At 36.6% G+C, this 20,612-nt stretch overlaps 1 protein-coding gene across 1 annotated transcript in view; it reads left to right on the top strand.

Annotated features, from left to right (window-relative positions):
* The window catches only part of LOC128859803 (sterol regulatory element-binding protein 2), a 31,795-nt gene that overhangs the window by 8,860 nt on the left and 2,323 nt on the right, over positions 1-20,612 (top strand). Inside the window, exons 3-8 of the mRNA XM_054096888.1 lie at positions 2,102-3,017; positions 5,806-5,984; positions 6,036-6,650; positions 6,707-7,080; positions 12,270-12,393; positions 19,062-19,229. Of these exons, the coding sequence (XP_053952863.1) occupies positions 2,102-3,017; positions 5,806-5,984; positions 6,036-6,650; positions 6,707-7,080; positions 12,270-12,393; positions 19,062-19,229 (2,376 nt within the window). The remainder of the gene's footprint in view (positions 1-2,101; positions 3,018-5,805; positions 5,985-6,035; positions 6,651-6,706; positions 7,081-12,269; positions 12,394-19,061; positions 19,230-20,612) is intronic.

The raw sequence follows: 20,612 nt of genomic DNA, 5'->3' as shown, positions 1-20,612 counted from the left end.
CATTAGGTGAAATGACTCAGCCATCTCGTTAAGATAAGAGATGCGGGGCATTTCATGGCTACATTGGAGGTTGTCGACTGTTTTGTGAGGAATTTTATCGCCGCTTGGCTATCAGTGAAAATGTAGATATCATCTCCAGGTATCGCATCACACTGTACCAGTGGCTTCATTATTAGCATCAGTTCAGCCAGTTTGCTATGTCAGTGTACCACCATGGAGGTTTCGGGTTTCCTCTTTTCGTCCTCGGAGGACATGCTACTTTCGTAGCATGTTGAAATGCTGAAGGCAGTTCATCAACAGTAGAGTCGAGTTGTAGCTCGGAGTTAATTTGGCATGTCATGCCAGAGAGGTTGCTAGTTTCTATGTTTTCAAACATTCCCCAGTTTATGCGTCTGCGGTTTACGACTGATTTATACAGTTTAGTCATTAATGCAATACCGTGCGTTAAGTTCCTATGGTCTGAGAAGGAGTTTCTTAAGACACTCTCCAATCTTTTAGAATTTGTGCCCCCTGTTCGTTGACACACGTAATGCCCAGAACTTCCCTCCTAGTAGCTGTTAGAAAGGTAGGGGTGTCGGCTATATTGCTAAAATAAAGATTGTTACACCACGTGTCGCGGCTTCCTCGGCTGTACCTCTTAGGAATAGTGGTGGAGGGGGTTGCATAGCGTCATGTGCCATGTAGAACGAGGCAAACCATATTGCCCTTCCGCAGAACTCCACTTAAATTATTGCGTTATCCGCATCGCTAAATTGTATCAATAAGAACACATTAATATGTTTTTTCACTAGTATACACCACCTGGGTTCACCTTTGCCGGTGACATAAACCAAAACTTTTTATTGATCAACCCGCATACACGATCTTTTACGACCCATGGTTCTGGGATCAGCGCGATTTCCTCTTCTCTTTTAGTGAGACGGAGGATGAGTGCGGCTGAAGCTGCCTTACCGTGGTGGAGGTTGATCTGTACAATCCCCACCATCGCTGGTAACGTTGTTGGATGACAGCCAACCACGATTTGGTCAGCGTTCTCTGCGTCGGAAGTAGTGGGGATATACTCCTCATCCTTCAAAGCATCCGAGAGCTTGAAATATTCCCCCCATGTCCTCAAGGGTAACCCTTCGGAAGAGTTCGCCTACCATGACGGTATTGGATGCCACCTCGTCGTCTGTTTGACTATTTAACGCAATCGTGATCTCCTCCGCAGATGTGGCCATGTTTTCTGCGGAGCTGCTTTTACTGGTTACATCCTGTCTGTAGACATGTGTAGAGTGTCAGTGATTGGAAGCTGCAATTTACCTTCCATTTCTGGTTGGCGAGTGGATCCAGTGATTCCTCATTCAAGATGATCACCGCTAGCCTTCTTGTTTGTTTGTTAACAGTAATAATAGCCCTGCCAGTGTCGGGCATATCACCGGTCGTCTTCGTCTAGCTCATCTAAAGGTAGGCCCAGGAAATATGCTTTTTCGACAGGTTGTGTCCAGAGGGAGAGGAGTATTAGATGAGTGGGTTTGGTGGGGCGAAAAGGTGGTTAGTGTCACGCTGGGTGTCTTCACATGCCGGACATATGTTTAGTATGTCGCAGTCGATTCTGGATATGTAGGAGTTTAACCTGCTACAATATCCAGAACGTAATTGGGCCAATGTTACGCGGGTCTCACGGGGAAGCTGAAGTTCGGGTAGTTTGCCATTGGCTGCAATTTGATAGTGATAGCTTTGGGTTTTGAACCAGGTTCATCTGAATGTTACTGACTTCGGCGGTCGCCCTACAGTAGTGCCACACCTTATCCAAATACTATTTCATTGAAATTTAAAACAACATAGATGTTTCAAAGTACGAATTTCAGTCGTGCCCATATTTATGTATGTACACATATTAAGAGCGCACTTAGAAATTTCCCTGTTCCTAAATTGTATTATTTAATAAAGAAGAAGCTGAACTATCGGTTTCAGGTTTTCAAACCTACAAATATGTGTATGATGTTTAATTTTCATAAGTCAAACAAGCAGAAGTTTTTAAGTTGCGCTCCCATTACATATACAAAATTAAACATAATTAGAAACTTTTATAAATATGAACTTTAATGAATTCTTTCAGTTTAACCAGCAGAATATATACATTCAAGATTCAAAAAGGTTCCAAACGGATCAGCAAGTTTTAATCCAAGGGAATCCGGCAATGATGTATTCTACGGCCCCTTTGCCCTCAACTACGTTTGTTGCTGGAGCTTCAATAATATCTCAAATACCTGTTGTGTTTGAGCCAACTCTAACTGTTTCGAATAATTTGTCCAAAGGAAATATTTCAACTGTTGAGAATAAAGTTCCAATTAATAGAATGCAACCAAAGAAAAAAGAGGTTAAAAGGTCTGCCCATAATGCTATTGAGCGTCGTTATCGTACTTCAATAAATGATAAAATCTCAGAGCTTAAGAATTTGATTATAGGCGAATCTGCAAAACTCAATAAATCCGCTGTTTTACGAAAGTCTATCGATAAAATACGTGAGCTCCAACAACAAAATTCAGAAATGCGAATTGAAATACAAAGACTTCAGAATGAACTTTTAAATCAAAGCAGCTGCAAAGTTAAAAGTTTATTAAACTCAACCTTAGTCGAAAAAACTAAAGGAGTAAATAGTGATTGTGATATTAAAAAATACAAAGCTAGAACGGAGTTGTTGCCACATAACAAGCAAACAATTATTACTCCACCATGTAGTGATGAGTCCAACGCTTCACAATCTCCAACACATTCTGATATTTCTTTGCCGTGTTCTCCTTTTGACGGATCTATTAATAACATTAATCCATATAAAAGGAAAAATGTGTCAACTGCAATTCGTGATATGTCTCATTCACGTCTTACCTTATGCATCTTTATGTTGGCTTTCATCGCAATAAATCCGATCCAGATATTTTTATCCAAAACTACCACAACGTTTGGTTCGTATAGCATGGACGGCGGGATCGATGGTATCGCCCAGCGTCGGATTTTAAATATCAAAGATGAAAGTATGTATATAACACCATTTTTTGTTTTTTTTTAGTTTTAAAATAACATAACAAAAATAATTTAGTAGCCCTTTCAACTCGCCACTCGCTTCTATCTCCTAAGCATCGAGCGCTAATTTTTTTAGATTTTTAGATTGAGTTTTAGGAGTAACTTCTGTGTGTCAAAGTTTGAAAAAATAATAATATGCTTACGTATCGTATGCGTAACACTTGAATTGGCATGACCATGTCTGTTCCATTCTGCCGCACATTGACAAAGTTGTCTACATTATATGTAGGTCCATCACAATGGGTCCCTTCGGTCCGTTGTTCGTAGGTACCCATAAATATTACTTTAAAAAAGCAAAAAAAATTTAAAAAAATGTAGATCACATAAGAATTAATTTTTTTTTATTTACTAATCATTATAGGTATATGCACTAATTTGAGCTACCTTCGTATTTTTGTGGTATATTTATTTTTAAAATCTTTTGACGTTGGAAAATTACAAAGTAAAGTCAAGCATGCCAGTTGTCAAATTCGTAAAGAACTATGAATAATTTTCATCATCGTTATCATCCATCACAACCTGATGTGTATTGACTTTATTTCTGCTACCGAAAGCTGTCAATTTTGAAATCATAGAATAAGTAAAAATTTGACCTTTAATCCATATAAGGTTAAAACGTTAATTTATTTAAGAATTTTATTATTTTTAATATTTATTTCCTCTGTGTGATCATACAGCTTTGGCTTCTTCTTCTTTGCTACCTTTATGCCCCCAAAGAGCTTCGCCTAGTTGTCCACTGGCTTGCATCAATATTGCGCACTTTAAGTTCCTCTGCGGGAGTCACCTAATCGCCCCTGGTGTCTAAATTTGCAATATGGCGGGCATTGGGATCGCTCATTTTTCTTGTTTTCTTGGCCGTCCTTCGTCCTTAAAAGCTCTTTATTTTATATTTTTTCTAAGTCTTTGCACCGTCATGTGCTTAACCTGAACACTTTCTTTACGGACCCACCTTTTCGTAATATTTACAACGACTATTTGAATTTTAGTTTCTTGATTGACCATATTAAAGAGTGATCAGATTCGAGGTACGTTTTCCCAATAGCGTTTTTTTTGACAGATCACGCGTGACTATTCTCAAACTAAATACATAGTTTTTTCAGTATTAATTGGCATTTCATCATGGAAAGACTTATATCTCCACAACGTTTACAAATCGTACAATTGTATTACGACGAATTGAAAATCGACGCTCTGTGAAAAGTGTTCATCGCGCGCTCAGGCCAACTTGTGTCGATGAGGTCCATTTTTGGCTTAATGGCTACGTCAATAAGCAAAATTACCGTATTTGGACTGAAAAGCAACCTGAAGCCATTCAAGAACAGCTATTACATCCATTGAAAACAGCTGTTTGGTGGGTGCGACCTTTGGGCTGGAGGAAAAGACGAGGCTGGTGCTAATGTAATAGTGAATGGCGGACACTATAGCGCCATGGTAAACGACGTTTTGATACCGGAAATTGAAGCCCGTTGCCTCCACAACATTAGGTTCCAACAAGAGGGCGCTACTTGCCAGACAGCCCGTGAAACAATGGATTTCCTGCGTCGTCGTTTCGGTTAGCAATTTATCTCTCGTCTCGAACCAGCAGATTGGCCACAGATCGTGTGGGTTTTTATTTGTGGAGGTATGTAAAGTCTAAATACTTTGTGGATAAACCAGCTTCTATTGAGGCATTGGAAGCCAACATTACTAAAGCTATTCACGAGATACCGACAGAAGTCCTGATATTTAACTAACCGCTTCGGTGAAATTGAGTCTTAACGGTGAAAAAAGCACGTTTTTAAGCAAAAATTAATTTAAACGAAATTTTGAAGATAAAAAATCATAGTAAAAATGTTTAGTGACAGTGCAATATTTTTTCACTATCACTAAATGTTTAGTGATCATGCAATTTTTAAATCACTAGCACTAAATATTCAGTGATAGTGAAATTCGTGGTTTAACTATTACTAAAGAAATAACGATAGTGAAACGATTATTGCACTAATTATTTAGTGCACTATGCCCAACGCTACCATAGGCTACGACGTTTGGCTTTATTCTCCGAAGTCTACAGTAAAGATGGAAGTTCAACCACTAAATGCTGTAGACACCCGCTCATTATGTTTCAACGGATTTGATAGGAATCTAACAGTGGACCAGAGCTTATTCTAGCCAGGGGCGAAGTTAAAGGTCTTTAGTTAGGTGCTCTCCCCATTTGGTTATATCGACATAGCAGTGGTCACGTTCATTTGCTAAACCCTCGTGTAGATGAAATGAAGTATGCCGTAGATGTTATGACCACCTTGAGGAATTAACGATCGCCAACTCGTGCGTCGTTTGAAATGTAAGGTAGGGCGGTAAACTGCAAAAAGCTTCATAAATCGAGATGATTGTAGATAGGTGTAAATTTCGGTCTGGTGTTGGATTCGTTGTTGGGATAGATGTGAAGTATGCATTGCAACCTCAAACCCATGTTTAACTCAATGATCGATGTCATAGGATTCTTATCATTCGGGATGATCCGTGGTCTCCCAGAATACTGTTTGTGACACCTTGGACTGTGACATCTCTTTCAGCTTATCTCTTAATAACCGCCTTTGTGTTTTGGTCACGTGTGGTGACACTTTAAATTTTTTTTTTCGAGACCGAATTTATTATCACCATAATAAAATATAAATAAATTAGAAAGTATAAGGTATTAAAGTGTGTATATGTATTTTTTATTTTTAAAATGCTAAAATAATATACATTTTATTTTAGGTGTCAGCAATTTTAATATTTGGCAAAGCTACTGTTCTTTTATATTCCTATGGATAATTAACTTTTTAATCGTTTGGACGTGTATTGTGAAGATTGTTAAATATGTAGATCCATTACGAAATACAATTACTGCTGACTTCTGGAAACGAAAGGAATATGGAGACAAATTATTTGACACGGTAAGTAGAAAAATATACAAAATACTTGCAGTAATAATATATTTACTTAAGGGCAATGTGGAAGCTGCTTATTTGGAGTACGTTTCGTGCTTAAAATATCTTGGAATAATTTTACCAACGTGTATTTCTGAATTTCTGCTTATAACTGCGTGGCAATTCATGCGCCTTTTCATTTATCATATAAATGTTGGTTACAAAATTTCACGAAAATCGGAGCCAGCCATAATAAATCAGCGTCATAAAAATAATTTACTTGCAAGAGACTTGGCACTTTTCTTTAATAGACTAAACCAGTTGCACTTGACGAGCGAAAGAAATCAGGAACAAGGACTAACTATATCGTTATATGCATTAGATATGGCACAAGCATCCTATAATGCTCTTAACTATGAGGAGGTGGTAACAATTTACTTAACTTCGGCATTACGAGTAAAACAAAGCTTCCCTAAATCATTGAAGTTTTTTATCCGATACTGCATTAAAAAAGCAAAGCAGGAATGGTTTAAGCATGATCAAGATGCTAAGCAGCATAATTGGATGTTTACCCCTTCTGGATTACAGTTTATAATTGAACACGATTTGCATATAAGAAAAAGTATGCTTATAGATGATAATATTTTTATAGAATTAACAAAATCTGCAGATCCACTATCATATTTACTGAAGGTATACTTAAATACTTTGCTGTGTACATATTTTTCTATTTACAATTTCCATTCCAGAGTTATCAAGAGTATTTGCTCCGTCATGCTATTCAATGTCTGGTGGGTTCAAACAGCAAAATAATTGAGCAAAAGAGAGCGAACTTTAAATCATATGATATTACCAATAGATATGGAGATAATACCATGGCTAGCAATGCAATGTCATTTATAACTTTGTTAAGAGACTCTTTTTCTGAGGAGCATAATAATGAAAAAATCGAGTGGTGGGTTAATGTGCTTGAAATTTCCGTTTTCTGGTTACTAGGCGAAGATCTAAAGGCCAATGAATCATATCAACGAGCCAAGACGCTTCCAACTGGACTGGAAGCTAATAATGATAGCCTACCAAAAGCATTGCACTTAGCCATGCAGGCTAAATTTTTGTTATTGTGGTAAGTTAACTATATTAAAATTCTAATATTGTAAATGTATTTTTATTAATGTGAGTTAACTAGTATTACATTTAAGGTATATTGTGATACCACAGTAGCAATTTATCTGCTACTCCTCGTTAAATCATTTTGTGCAAACGCATTTATCTGGCTGACACTTATATCTCTAAGTATAATTAAAAGACAGTAACAGAGAAGATGTCTGACAGTCAAAATGAGGAACGTTCAATATTTGAGCATATCGCCCTTGGAGACAGTGGCCTGTGATAAAAACAACTAATGTAAGGACGTCTTTTCAAGACCGATTAAGTAGCGCCTTTGAGCGCCTGCCGTTCCATTTTCTCCAAATTGTTTTTGTAACATTACATGTCAGACTATCAAGCCACCTCGTGCTGGCTAAAGTGACAATGCTACTTGCACTATGCATATTTTAGGTTGAGAAGGGTATACCTAGAATCTCCATACCAAGAAGAGTCACCTTTTTGTCTAACCAGACAGCTACCTCATTAATGGCTAGAATTTCAGCCAGAATCTAAAGTAATTCGCGGCGAGTGCAGACGTGTTTTCGCACAGCTTATCTTCTCGTCTGATTTATTTTGTCGTGCGCGATGACCTTATGTGCTAATTGTGGTTCGCAGTGTGCCGTAAGTGACTCTGTGTCCAGTGGAACTCGATCGCTTGGATTTCATCTAAAAGTGTACCAAATTAAGCACTATCTAAAATTAATCCATTCTTATTAGGATGTGATATATAGACGTGACGTTTGCAGTGGTATATCAATTCCATTTTGTGTTACTAAACTTGAAAATGCGTTGTTATCCTTAAAAGAAATACACTCTACTTTTAAGGGTAATAAAAACTTAAAAAATCAACATCCATCCATTGTATCTGGCAAAAATGTTGCTAGCAACGCTGTGGCCAATAATGTCGTGGTGAATAAAAGCAATTTGATAATTACACGTTCGAAAGCTAAGGTCGTTGATCTTACTAATTTGTGTTTAAACGTTAGTTCTAACTCAGTTGTTGCTGATATGTGTGCTAATGCAAGGAATGCTAATACGCCAGAGGCGTATAATAACGTTACTGGTGTTGTTTCTACAATTACTCAAGTATCTGACATTCGCTCTCCCGCTGTGTGCTCTTTAAACAAAGATGATTCCCTTCTTCTTTGTGCTGCCAGTGCTTTGGCTGATCATAACGCACAAGCTGCTGTTAATGTTACTGCTGATGCTGTTGCTTTTGACGTCGTTTTCTCTTCTGCCGCGCCAGCTCTTCAACCATTATCTTTTAATGCTATTGAAGTAGCCAAACCTTCTGCCTGAACTGAGGTGAGAAAGAAAAAGCGGAAGAAATCAATAAAGTGAAAACTGAGTGTCGCCGTGCGTAATAAATAGGTTAATCTATCTTCGTTTGCGACAACTTTCATTGCAGACGATATTAAAATCCGTGTAGAAAAACGTGCAAACTTTGATAAGAACTCTCTTTTATGCTTTTGGCTGATCAACATATAGCATAAACGATGTGACATTAAATGACCCTAGTGATGTTACTAAGAATAAAGCCCAATAGCAATCTGAAGCTATATAAACGCATTTGAACATTAATTTCAATCGTGATCATCTTTGCGTATTAGGTGATTTTAATATTTGCAACTTAATATGGTGTAATAAATCTGCAAACGTAGCTCTCTCACCTAGTAATGTCACTACTAATTTAGAATCTTACTTTGTAGATAGTCTCCTAAGCATAAGTCTTACTCAAGCTAACGGAATTTTTAATTATGCATCTTGTGATTATGTCAACTTAAATGATTCCCTTTTAGAATTTAAATGGAATGAATTGTTGTCAGACTTGAGCATTCACAGCTTCTTTAAAAAAGAAGCGCTGTTATAAGTCACTTTGGCATAATAAGCAAATCAAGAAATTAAAAGATCTTAAAAATAAATACCTCGAGAAATTTAAGGCAACTAGCAATGACTTTAAGTCCTTAGATAATCTGCTTTTCAAGAACTATATACTTAATACTTAGCGGAACATCAGAGCTAATCCGAAGTAATTTTGGAATTTTGTAGAATCTGAAAAGTCGAGTTGAAGTATACCTGCTTCGATGATGTTGGATGATAAATTTGCAAGTACCCCTGCCGAAGTAGCTAACTTATTTTCAGACTTTTCTATTATATCTCAGCTGATGAGGTATCTCCTGAACTTTCATCCGAGATATTTATAGGAAATAAGTAAATATTGGGAGGTACAAATAGGAAGTACCTAAGTTAATATTGGGAGTTACAAATAGGAAGTACCTAAGTAAATATTGAGTGGTGCTACTTGTTTCGTTCCTTCCTTTTACGTCCATAATTCTATTGCTTATGACTAGCAGGATATTTGCAATTTCAGTACAGTAGCGTTGAGTATTTATATGTTTAAAATAAGGAGAAATGACAACAATAAGAACTTTAAGTAAATACAGTATGTCAAGAATGAGTTTTGACGTAGAAAATAAATTGAATTTTTTGACTTCAATAGCAAAAAATATCACTCTTTATTTATCTTTGACTTCTTTTTTGTACTGATTCATATATGTACATATATAGTATCCACAGAATTTAAAGGGAATCAATAAAAAAAACTTCAAATTCTTTGGAAAAACAACAACTAAAGTAAAAAAAATAAACTGCTTTTACATTTTGCTTTTTCAATTTCTTGCTCGATTAACTTCGATTTACCGTTATTTCTGCTTTGCAATGATTACTTTGATGCTTTCGTTTTATCACTCAGTGAACAATTTTTGCTTTAAATACTGTGTTTTTAAAATGTCTGGCAAGAGATTATCCTTTGATATTACGGAATTATTATATTATAACTACTACTTGGATAAAAATATTCAGGAATTGTCTGGAATGTTTTCGGTAACACGTCAGGCAGTTTATAATGTTATAAATCTAGCGGAAAAAGAGGGTACATTAAAGTAAAAGCGTGCAGGTGGGCCTAAACTGAAATTACGAAACGTGTAGAATGCTTGATGATCCGAAAATTGGATCAAAAGCCGAGAATTACTTTGAGAACACTTGAAAAGAAGCTTAACGAGGAGTGTGGTATTGTTGTCTCTCATGAAGCTTGCACACTAGCCGTACTGTACCACAAATATTTATCGAGACCAGCATGTCAGAAACCAGTGCCGTCTACACAAAATGTAGAGAGAATATATATAGTAAGTAATTGATAATGTGTCCTTCTGTCTAGCGAGTTTTTTTGTGATTAAAAAGCACTTCATAAGTGCACAAAAAACTATGTTAAAATGGAAGAGTCTTGCTGTGTCAATACTTTTGTTCATCACTGTATGTACATAATTAAATATTAAAATATGAAAGTGCACAGGAGTAAAAATGTGACTGAAGATGGTTGGATTCCTTGTAGTAGTGAACATTGGAGCATTCATTCTTCTGAGTAAAGATGTAGTGGAAATTGCGCTCAACTATCATTTATTTGCACAACAACACCCGTTTACATGGAAATAAAATCTAAGTACTAAAATCTAAATATAACCGTGGTTTTATCCGAATTACGTGCGCTTTGACGGCATAGAAAATGTACATTTTTATATAAATACTTTTGATTTCTACTTTATTTAAATGAAAAACCAAAACCAAACAAAACAAACCAAACAAAGAATGGACATGCTAATACCTCTCGGCGGCTCTACTTTACTATTACGTTTCAATAATAGTTATTTTGCTACAAGAATAATCGATTCAATGTCGATACTAAATACATACCTTCTGTCAAAAAAATATCGGGAATTGTTCATTTAAAAAGCGCACGTAACACATATGTCTAATTTTTTTTTGCTGAACTGTTGGTACAACTTTCCTCAGTAGTGTCGCAAAGTTTGAGCGTGATCTGTCAATTTGCTTGTTTTTGGCATGTAATTATGAATATCAGTCAACCGCAAGTGTGTTCTGCGATTTTCACTATGGATAAAAATATCGAACAAAGAATTTGTCTTAAATTTTGTGTTTTGAACGGGGTTTCGTGTGCCGAATCGTTGAAAATATTGCAGAAAGCCTATGGCGAGTGTGCTTTATCAAAAACACGGTACACGGGTCTACGAGTGGTATAAGGCTTTTGCAGAGGGCCGATAAATCGTGGGAGATTTGTCACGATCTGGTCGCCTATCAACGGATGAAAACGGCGACCAAGTCAAGGAAATGGTGTTGGAAAACCATCATTTGAGTTTGAGGAGGTAGCCCGTGACCTTAGCTTGTCTCACAAATCAATTCGCAACATTTTACACCATCAGTTGGGCATGAGACGAGTGGCTGCTGGACTCGTTCCAAGAGAGTTGAATTTCTTTCAAAAAATTCATCGGAAGAAGGTGGCTGAAAGTGTGCTTGAGCAAATGAATTCGGATCCAACGTTTATTCAGCGCATCATCGCATTATAACAGGAAATGAGACGTGGTTAATTGAGTTTGACATGCAAACCAACCAACAGGCGGCTGAATGGCGCAATCCACATGAGCCGAGCCCAAAAAACCTCGTCAAAGTCGGTCAAAAGTGAAAGTCACTCCGTTCGTTTTCTTTTATTATCATGGTGTTGTGCACTCGGAATTCGTTCCAAATGGGTCTGTGGTTAATAAAGAATATTATTTGGAAGTTATGCGACGTTTGAGAGAGAATGTGCTTAGGAAACGGACCAATTTGTGGAAAGAAAACTCGACAAATATCATCGAACAGACCAACCATCGTATTCACCGATTTCAGCCTCCTTTGACTTAAGTTGCCATTCCGCGGACGCCGCTTTGAGTCGATAAAGGTCATTAAGGAGAATTCGCTGAAGGAGCTGAAGAAGATCTCTTCAAACGCGTTTAAAAGGCGCTTTGATGGCAGGATTAATCGTTGGCATATGTGTATTGCTTTGAATTAAAACAATTAAAATGTTGAGTTGCGACAAAATAAATGTTGATGATTAAACAGTTATTTTGCGTTTTATTGAACAATTCCCGGTACATTTTTGACAGAATGTGCATACATTATATTACAAACATACCATATTTCACATTTCCTTCGACATCGTTTCTGTTGACATTATTACGCTAATTATTATTTTGTTCAAACTTATTTGCTGTATTGGTATTCCAAATAACAAAAGTAAAATAAAACTATTATAAAAAATCTACTTGTAACTTGCAGGTGTGGCGGTAATTTAGCAAAAGCTGATTCGAAAAATGTTAATGATATCTGTAATCGATCCAGCAACTACCTTCAAGAATGTCTAACACTTAATAAAATTACCAGTGTGAAAGAAATTAAGCTGGTGAGTTTGAAAAACTTGTACTTTAAGATAAAAATAATAGTATCGGTATGATGTGACGAGTTTTTCTCGCACTGTGAGAGCTTGAAATTTAATTTTTTACAGATCGACTTTCATTTTACGTACAAATGTGAATATAAAAATACAAAAGCGAAAAGATTAATACTAAAATTTTTCGATGAATTTATGTTATCAAAGTTCTAAGTATAATTTGTATAATGTGCAAGGTATTTGTTTACATTTATGAACAAACGTACATATCTATTTATAACTTATTTGTAGATTTTATATTTTTCAATTACATCAACTGAGATTTCATTTTTTCTTTGTACAATTTCAAATTTCGTTTTTCGTATACTATTTTCGTTACCTCAGAACTAGTACAGTTAATATTTTTCGAAGTAAATCTTACTATGCAGTTTAGTGTATGTAGCCCTAACCGCTCTTTTTTTGCATTAAACTTCTGTTAAATGTCTACATTTGAGTAAGATAGAGTTAATAAAATTTCATTGATTACACTGTGTGACAAAAAAAAAATTAAATACACTTTTATGGAGACCTAGCACAACTTGTGGCTATAGAAAAACTAAACAAAATGGTATAGGAGAAATTTCCAATACACCCCCAAAATCTCATTTTATGGCCATAAAACCGTTTTTCAGTAGGTTGATGTGAAGAATCACTCCCAACATCGCAAATTTCCATCCGATTTCGGATTTTTTTTTTTAGTTCGAAAGAACAAAAACAAGCCTTTTTGACAGTGTGTTGACAATTTTTCTGAAATGACAAGTGACGAGACTGTAGGCAGAATTACATGTTTGGAATTTTTTTATTTTTTCTCTATTTTTTCAACTTTGACATTATTTTTACGATATTATCCGATATTGAGGATTTTTTTAGTACACTACTGTTATAGTAAATATAATTTTGCGTCGAATGAGCTATATTTGACTGTAATTGAATTAAAATTAATAGAGTTGTGTGAGTTTTAAGATTTTATTTTTTTTTTTCTCCTATACCATTTTTCTTAGTTTTACTATACCTACAAGTTGTACTAGGTCTCCATAAAAGTATAAAATCACTGTCGCAGTGTTATTTACGTGTGGAAATTCATACTCATCATTAAAGTTTTTATTTTATAAATTTTTTTACCACAGCAAAATGGGAAGATTTTTCAAATTAGCCATGGAACAAGTGGTATGTTATCAGTAAAGCAGCTGATTTGATTTGTTTATATTAATTTGGTCTGTAAATTGGCAAATTTTGTTTAAAACAAACTGTTCCCCTAGACAGTGTGTGTGGTAATGATTGAGGGTGAATGCTCGGAACTTTCATTGCATCTTCAGGGCTGCTACAAGACAGTATTTAAGTGTCTATACTCTTCGTTTTATTTATTAATGATATTAGTACTTTTTTTCGTTTGCCAATTTTCATCTATATTCAGAAATATTTGAAAATATTTCCTGCGATTAGATATACAGAGATATGCACCTATTCATTGCAATAACATCTCTTTAAGTATCAAAAAATATTTTTACCTTATTTTCGCCAAACGCATAGTGTTTTGTAATCTTATAGTTTTGCTAATATTTTATTTCAACCTAGAAGAGAAGGCCAGAGAAAGTAGAAGGCCATTACTCTCTCGTTTGTTTTTAGTGTAATTAAAGGAGGTACATTTATTTTCATAAACCTGGTAGAACTCTAGGTAATACTTACCCATTTCACCTTAAATTGCTTAAAACGAACTATGCGCGTAATGGTCTTTTCGCCCGCCCACTTAGAGAATTTGACGACATCTCGAACTCCATTTCGCTTGACTTTTCGGTGTGAAGAAGGAATATTAAGAATTTATAAACTTTTTTATTTAATTATTTTTATTTATTTAATTATCTTTAATAATTTAAGATTTCAAATAAATGGAATGAATTAAAATTTCTTACACTCTACGCAGCAGCGATCACTACCCGACTGCAATTTAGCGTAAAGTACGTAGATAGTAAGTGGTCAGCTAAAAAATTAAAAACCTTAGAAGTTTCTTTGCTAACAGAAAATGCAGAGTGTAGCATAAATATTTAATTTTAATGATGTACGTCTAGAGTGAAATGTTAACATGCAACACTGTAAATGAATTCCAAGCTATCATACTTGCACTCCAACATATATGTGCATATGCAATCCACAAGAGCTTTTATTTTGGAAACTGTGATCAAAATCTCTTCGCTTGCCTGTAAGTTTTGGAATAACAAATAGTATAATTGGCGCGCAATGTTCGGGCAAACCTCTAGAGTAACTTCAAATCACAACGCCGAAGCGAAAGGCTTGCGAATAACAATATGTCTCAAATTATTTCCAAACAATTTGATCGACTAATGCAAGCTGTCAGGCATTATAATACACGAACTGGTTGAGTCAGTAATTGCTCTGCTCGTTATAATGGTGAACGCAATTAGACTAAAGTTGAGGGATTTATTGCTGCTGAATCGACATTTAAAAAAGCCGTTAATAAAATAAATGACGCCGACGCAATCACAGGTATGCCGATGATTATAGAAAGCGGCACCGCAGAATAATGTCGTGGTGTGCAAGAAAAAACTAAACCCTTTAACGATGTAGGAATGCTGTGAGAAATTTTAATTGGCACATATTCTAGTATCACCCTTCTTGTGGATTGGGCAGAGTACACTAAAATTCCAATCGGTAGGCATGCTTTCATCTGGCCATATTTTGCATAGTTAATGCAAGCACCTTACCAGCTCCTCGCCGCAGTGTTTGAATATCTCAGCCTGTCGGTCAGCAGAATGACAGTCCCGTCGTCAACGATTGAGGTATCGGGATCTTCACATTCTCTGTGGCATGTGCAGTTGTCACTATTTAGCAGGTTGAAGTGTTCTCTCCATAATTCAAGCGGAAAAGATGGTAATCGGTCGGTGCAAGGTCCGGAGAATATAGCGAATGCTGAAGAGCTCTTGGAGTGCGACTTTGACGACTTGTGCAACATGGGCCTCGATCAGGTATTTTCAGTCGAATAGCGTCATTCACGCGATCTAGCGGTGTAGCCAAGGTAACACTCCTTGGTGACCATGGCTCTCTTTTCGATCATTTCCCAGTGCACCATCCCCTAACAGTCCCACCAAACACATATCATTATCTCGACTCTCGGCTTTGGCGATCTCCTTGAGCCACCCACTCCTTTCTTTGCTTCATATTAATGTATAGACACCATTTCTTATCTACTGTGACGATTCGGTACAATAAGAGCTGTTTATGACTGCGTGTTGCTCGATGGCGGGCGAGATACTGAGAATCAATTTGAAGGCGACTTTCTTTTTTTTTTCGTTGAGCTCGTTGAGCCTGGGTGGCTCCCAATTTCTCGGTAAATCCCATTGAATGAAGGTGATTGAGAATCGTTTTATGAACGAACTGGTTTGGCAATCGCTCTTCTTCAAAAGAGATTTGTGACGTTCTTCATCGATTTCAGAAATCCTTCCGTTGCGGGATGTGTCATTGAAGTCAAAGTCGCCGTTTTTGAACTTTGCAAACCACTTCCGTGCTGTAGATTCGTCTATTACACCTTCTTCGTACACGCCGCAAATTTCCCGGCAGCTTTTTTACATCGGTGAAGCGCAAAGAAGAACAGGTGTCAAAAATGTTGATTTTTGCATCCTGAGTATTTCATTTATGAGCCACAAGACTAATAAAAATTAAATAATTCAAAAATGCAATTAACATAGTTTTGTAGAGCAGAAAGAGTTCTATCGAATGACTACTTACCCTTTGCCAAACAGCAAACGAATCGTTGTAAAATAAAAGAAAATATAAAAACACTATGACTTATTCCCCAAACAATATATTCCCTAACGTATATATAAATCTTTGGATGTGGCGTAAAGATGTATTTCTAGCAGTTTCCATTTGAAGCATTTATTACTTTCATTTCAAATACTCAAAAATAATTTGCAAAACGCACCAATTTCAAATCGAACGACATTCAGAACATGCCAGTACAACCATATAACTAGCCTAATCATGTACATGCAACGAAATGCTGATACAATTACTTGTAAATATGATAGCATTAATACGCATGCAATTGAAATCTGAAAGGTCGAGCCAAGAAGCACTGAGGGATTTGGTACCTCCTAAAACACTCGTTGTATTTAAATGGCCTGAAGGAGAGCCAAGGAGGAATGGAGAGATATAACAGAAGGAAGAATATAGGATAGAATAGAGAAATAGTAGTGAGACCTGTGAGAATTTCCAGATTCCTTAGTAAATCTGAAAATATCCTCCGAATTTTCCTCGTTCTCATGACATCGGAACCTTAAAATCGCAGTCTTGTTCTAGCAAATGCGGGAATATCACAGAGAAAATGCTCAGTGATATCCGCCTCCTCTAAGCTAGACAGGCAAATCGGTCCTCAACCAGTCATATGTTGACCCCACGGATTGTGTCCTGTAATAATACCGACCATCAACCTAACATCTTTTCTTCCAAGTTTTAGAAGAAAGTCCGACAGTTTTCTGTTGGGCTTGTAACAATACTTTTCAGCGTTTCTAGGCATACATAATCGCTGATCCATCGCTTGATTCCTGCAGAATTAATTCCGGTTATTGCCTCTGGTCCCTGTGGGGGAACCGCTCATCCACAGTTGGCCAATTTATCAGCAATTTCATTCCTTTGAACAACGTAGAGTCCTGGAACCCATATAATGAGCAAAATAAGCAAAACCCATTCTTGGGAACCCTTAAGGTTTGCTTTGTGTTCTCCAGAGCCTTTAGTGCAGCCTGACTGTAACTAAAGACTCCAATCTGTTTCTCGCTCCATTTCCTCTCAAGCAGAATGGTCGCTACTATCAGAATGGCAAAAATTTCCGTTTGGAAAACAGTTGCCATTCTTCTCATAGCATAATGGTACTTTTAACTATCGTTTAAGTATCATCCGGTTCCAGAACCTTTCATTCTTGGACCCATCGGTAAAGAATACATCCGTCAAACCTGTTTCATTGCTCAAATGTTCTTCCAAATGAAAATATTTCTGTGTATCTTTGTTTCAGAAACCATATTTATGGAGTCTACATATTGATTTTATTGCTTCCTGTTGTAGTCCGTCGCCACCAAACCACATAAGCATAAGTGGTGATTGGTCTGATAAGTGCTGTGCATATCCAAACGACTACAGCAGGTTTCAGACTTCAGGTTTTCTTCTCTCTCTCGGAGAGACTGAGTGTCACACTTTTGAGTGCTGGAAGACTAAGTCCATCCAATTTCCGTTTTCCCGTGAACAAGACTAAGGTAGTTTTGTACGGATTGACGGAGGGACCTTGTCTCGTGCACCAGTCGTCGCGTTTATCCAGAATTTTCTGTACGTTCATGCAAAGCTAGAGCACAGACATCGTTCGCATATGCTTAAATATGAAATCCGATTTCCTGCATCTACGTTAGCAGAGAATCTACGACGAAGCACCACAACAACGGAAAAAAACGCCCTCTTGGGGCATCCTTTCTTGTCCCTGACAGTAATTAGTTCGTCACTATTCTCACCAGCGATTAGTAACCTATCAGAGAGCATGAAATGGTTTGATTAATTCCGTGTCGTTCGGCAGAGGAACATATTGAGTCAAAAGTGGCAGTACCATTGATTACTAGTCAACTTCCAGCCTGGGAAGCATGTTGACTTCTACTAAGTGGACTACACGGCAATACCCTCACTTGAATATGTTTCTCTATCACTCTTTTAGACTTTTCAACAAGAACGATGTCAAACTTATTGGTCTAAAACTTGTATAGGTATATATATATAACTATGTTTCCTTCTTTCTTTAGCATTGCTGAATATATTTCATCAGGTCCAGGGGACTTAAAGTTTTCAAATGAAGATAAGGAAAAGCTTATCGATTCTTCTGTCACTATCTAACTAGCAATATATCAGCTATACCTAGAGGTCCCACCATTGTTACCGTTAATGTCAATTCTGCTTCAGAAAGCGTTCTACTGCCCGGAAAATGGGTTTCAAGTGGAGCATGGAAATAGTATATAAATCGTCAGGTTTTCGAATAAAATCCAGCCTTACTGAAGCCTAGTTGAAGGACCTTACAAAGTCTAGCTTTTTCCTTCTTTTCTTCGACTGTACTACAGAAATTTCTATAAGATTCAAGCTTGGCTTGCCACACTTTTCTGTCTCTGGTAAGCCAATGATTAGTTGAGGCCACTTTTGTTTGCGTTTTTAAGAGCTTCAGCGTTCCATCTGCTGAGTAGGCACAGTTTTGCCTGAGTGCAACTGATTAAAGTACCTTCTAATTAGGGGACTCCTATTGTAGTTCCTAAGATGTGTACTATTTTCTTTGTCATAAAGACATCCTAGAAAATACGTCTGCAATAGTATTATCATTCTAGTGTTTCTTCACACTTCATTTTCCAATTGCGGTCCTCCTTTATGGGGTAGCTAGGGTTGCTACGACTCACTGAATACACTTTCAGGAGTCTGCTGGCCTCTGAAGTGCTTTCTACCTTCTGACAGAATTCTCTTCAAGGCGATGGCTTAACCAGCCTTAATGAATACTTAAATTTGCGTTGGAATTTTGTTCAACAGTTAATTGTTTTGGAAACTCAAATAATTAAATTAATTATTTAAATTTAAAATGAATTTAATATTTTTCTCCTTTTTTACTTTAGTTGTTCCAGTTGTTAACTTGTGATTGGGTTCTAGAAAATAAGACTCAGCTTTGGGAGACTAAATTCATGACAGCTGATAATGTTATGTCAAAGCAAGTTCCCGACGATTATTTAGAGAAGTTTCAAAAAGACCTCAATTCTATGCGTTGCGTTATAGAAGACCTACAAGTAAGTATTTCTTTATTTCTAATAGCTAATAAGTTTACAAAATAAGTAATTAAAACCAATATTTACATAATAATTTTAAATTAAATAGAATTAAAAAGCAATCAAACCCATACCTTTTTTTTGAAGTGTCCGAATTGAAATCAAATATATGAGTTTGAGTAGAGTCAACACTAGATGTGCAAGGGATAGTGATTTAGCCGGGTGATTTGTTCAGCATTTTTTTCTCGAAAATTTTTCAATCTTTGAAGTGGTTGCATACTTCAACCAGACAACTCTGAAAATCAACAAGTTGAAATTATTTTAGTGTATTTTAATTATTTTATTTCTCAACTTGTAAAATAAATATAAAGTTTGCTATAGGTTTATTGTGAACACTTTAAATTTACCGTAGTATATGTAGGTATATATTGTATATAATTGGTGCGTACACCCCTTTTGGGTGCTTGGCCGAGTTCCACCTCCTATTTGTGGTGTGCGTCTTGATGTTGTTCCACAAATGGAAGGACCTACAGTTTCAAGCCGACTCCGAACGGCAGATAGAAGGGGCGATCGCTATTAGAAAAATGTTTTTCTTATTTTTGGTGTTTCACCGAGATTCGAACCTAAGTACTCTCTGTGAATTCCGAATGGTAATCACAAACCAACCCATTCGGCTATGGCGGCCGCCCGTAGTAGCGAAGGGAAAAACGCAGGTAGCTAAATTGTTTGATTATTTTTTGTCCTTCTCACGCACAACTGCTAAGACCAATCATTTAAAGTGCATACATCCACCAAATTTCCGTGATTTGAATAAAGATAAAAATAATGGCACAGAAAAATCGTTCAAACCGATGTCTTCAATTTGCGGCCACAAAAATCTTTTATAATGCCTCACCGTTCATTAAAACGGCGTTCCGAGCAGCAAAGAAAAATGGGCCAGTGATGCCACCGCTCCAAAATCCACAGCAAATTACCACTCTATGAAGATAGATTTGCTTCTCGATGAACACGTCCAAGTTTTCCGACAATTTTGCTGGATAACATAGTCTACTTAGGCAAAAAAAAATGTCTTTAACTTCTGTTTGGGTTTTACAACATTAACTTCAAAATAATATTTTCCAATGCTGTTAAAGCGTAAAGCGATTCATTTCGGTCCACATAGACAAAAAGAAATCGACACGAAGCAAGTGCCGAAGCAGGCGGACATATGCCGAGTATCATTATTAACCCTTTGGTATTTAACCCGAGAGGTATTTGAATGCGTAGCAAAGAAAATAAATACGTTGAACGTTAACACAAGTTACGTTACGTTGAACGTTATTTACCTAGAAAAAGATGTTTTCTTAAAAGTTTTCATCCACTAGTCGAAATTCCAATATTATACTTACAAAAATAAAGTACCTT

This window comes from Anastrepha ludens, chromosome 4 (genome assembly GCF_028408465.1).
Source record: "Anastrepha ludens isolate Willacy chromosome 4, idAnaLude1.1, whole genome shotgun sequence".
In the NCBI taxonomy this organism is placed as follows: Eukaryota; Metazoa; Arthropoda; class Insecta; order Diptera; family Tephritidae; genus Anastrepha; species Anastrepha ludens.
The sequence above is the reverse complement of the archived record's forward strand: the minus strand, read 5'-3'. Positions and strand labels throughout refer to the sequence as shown.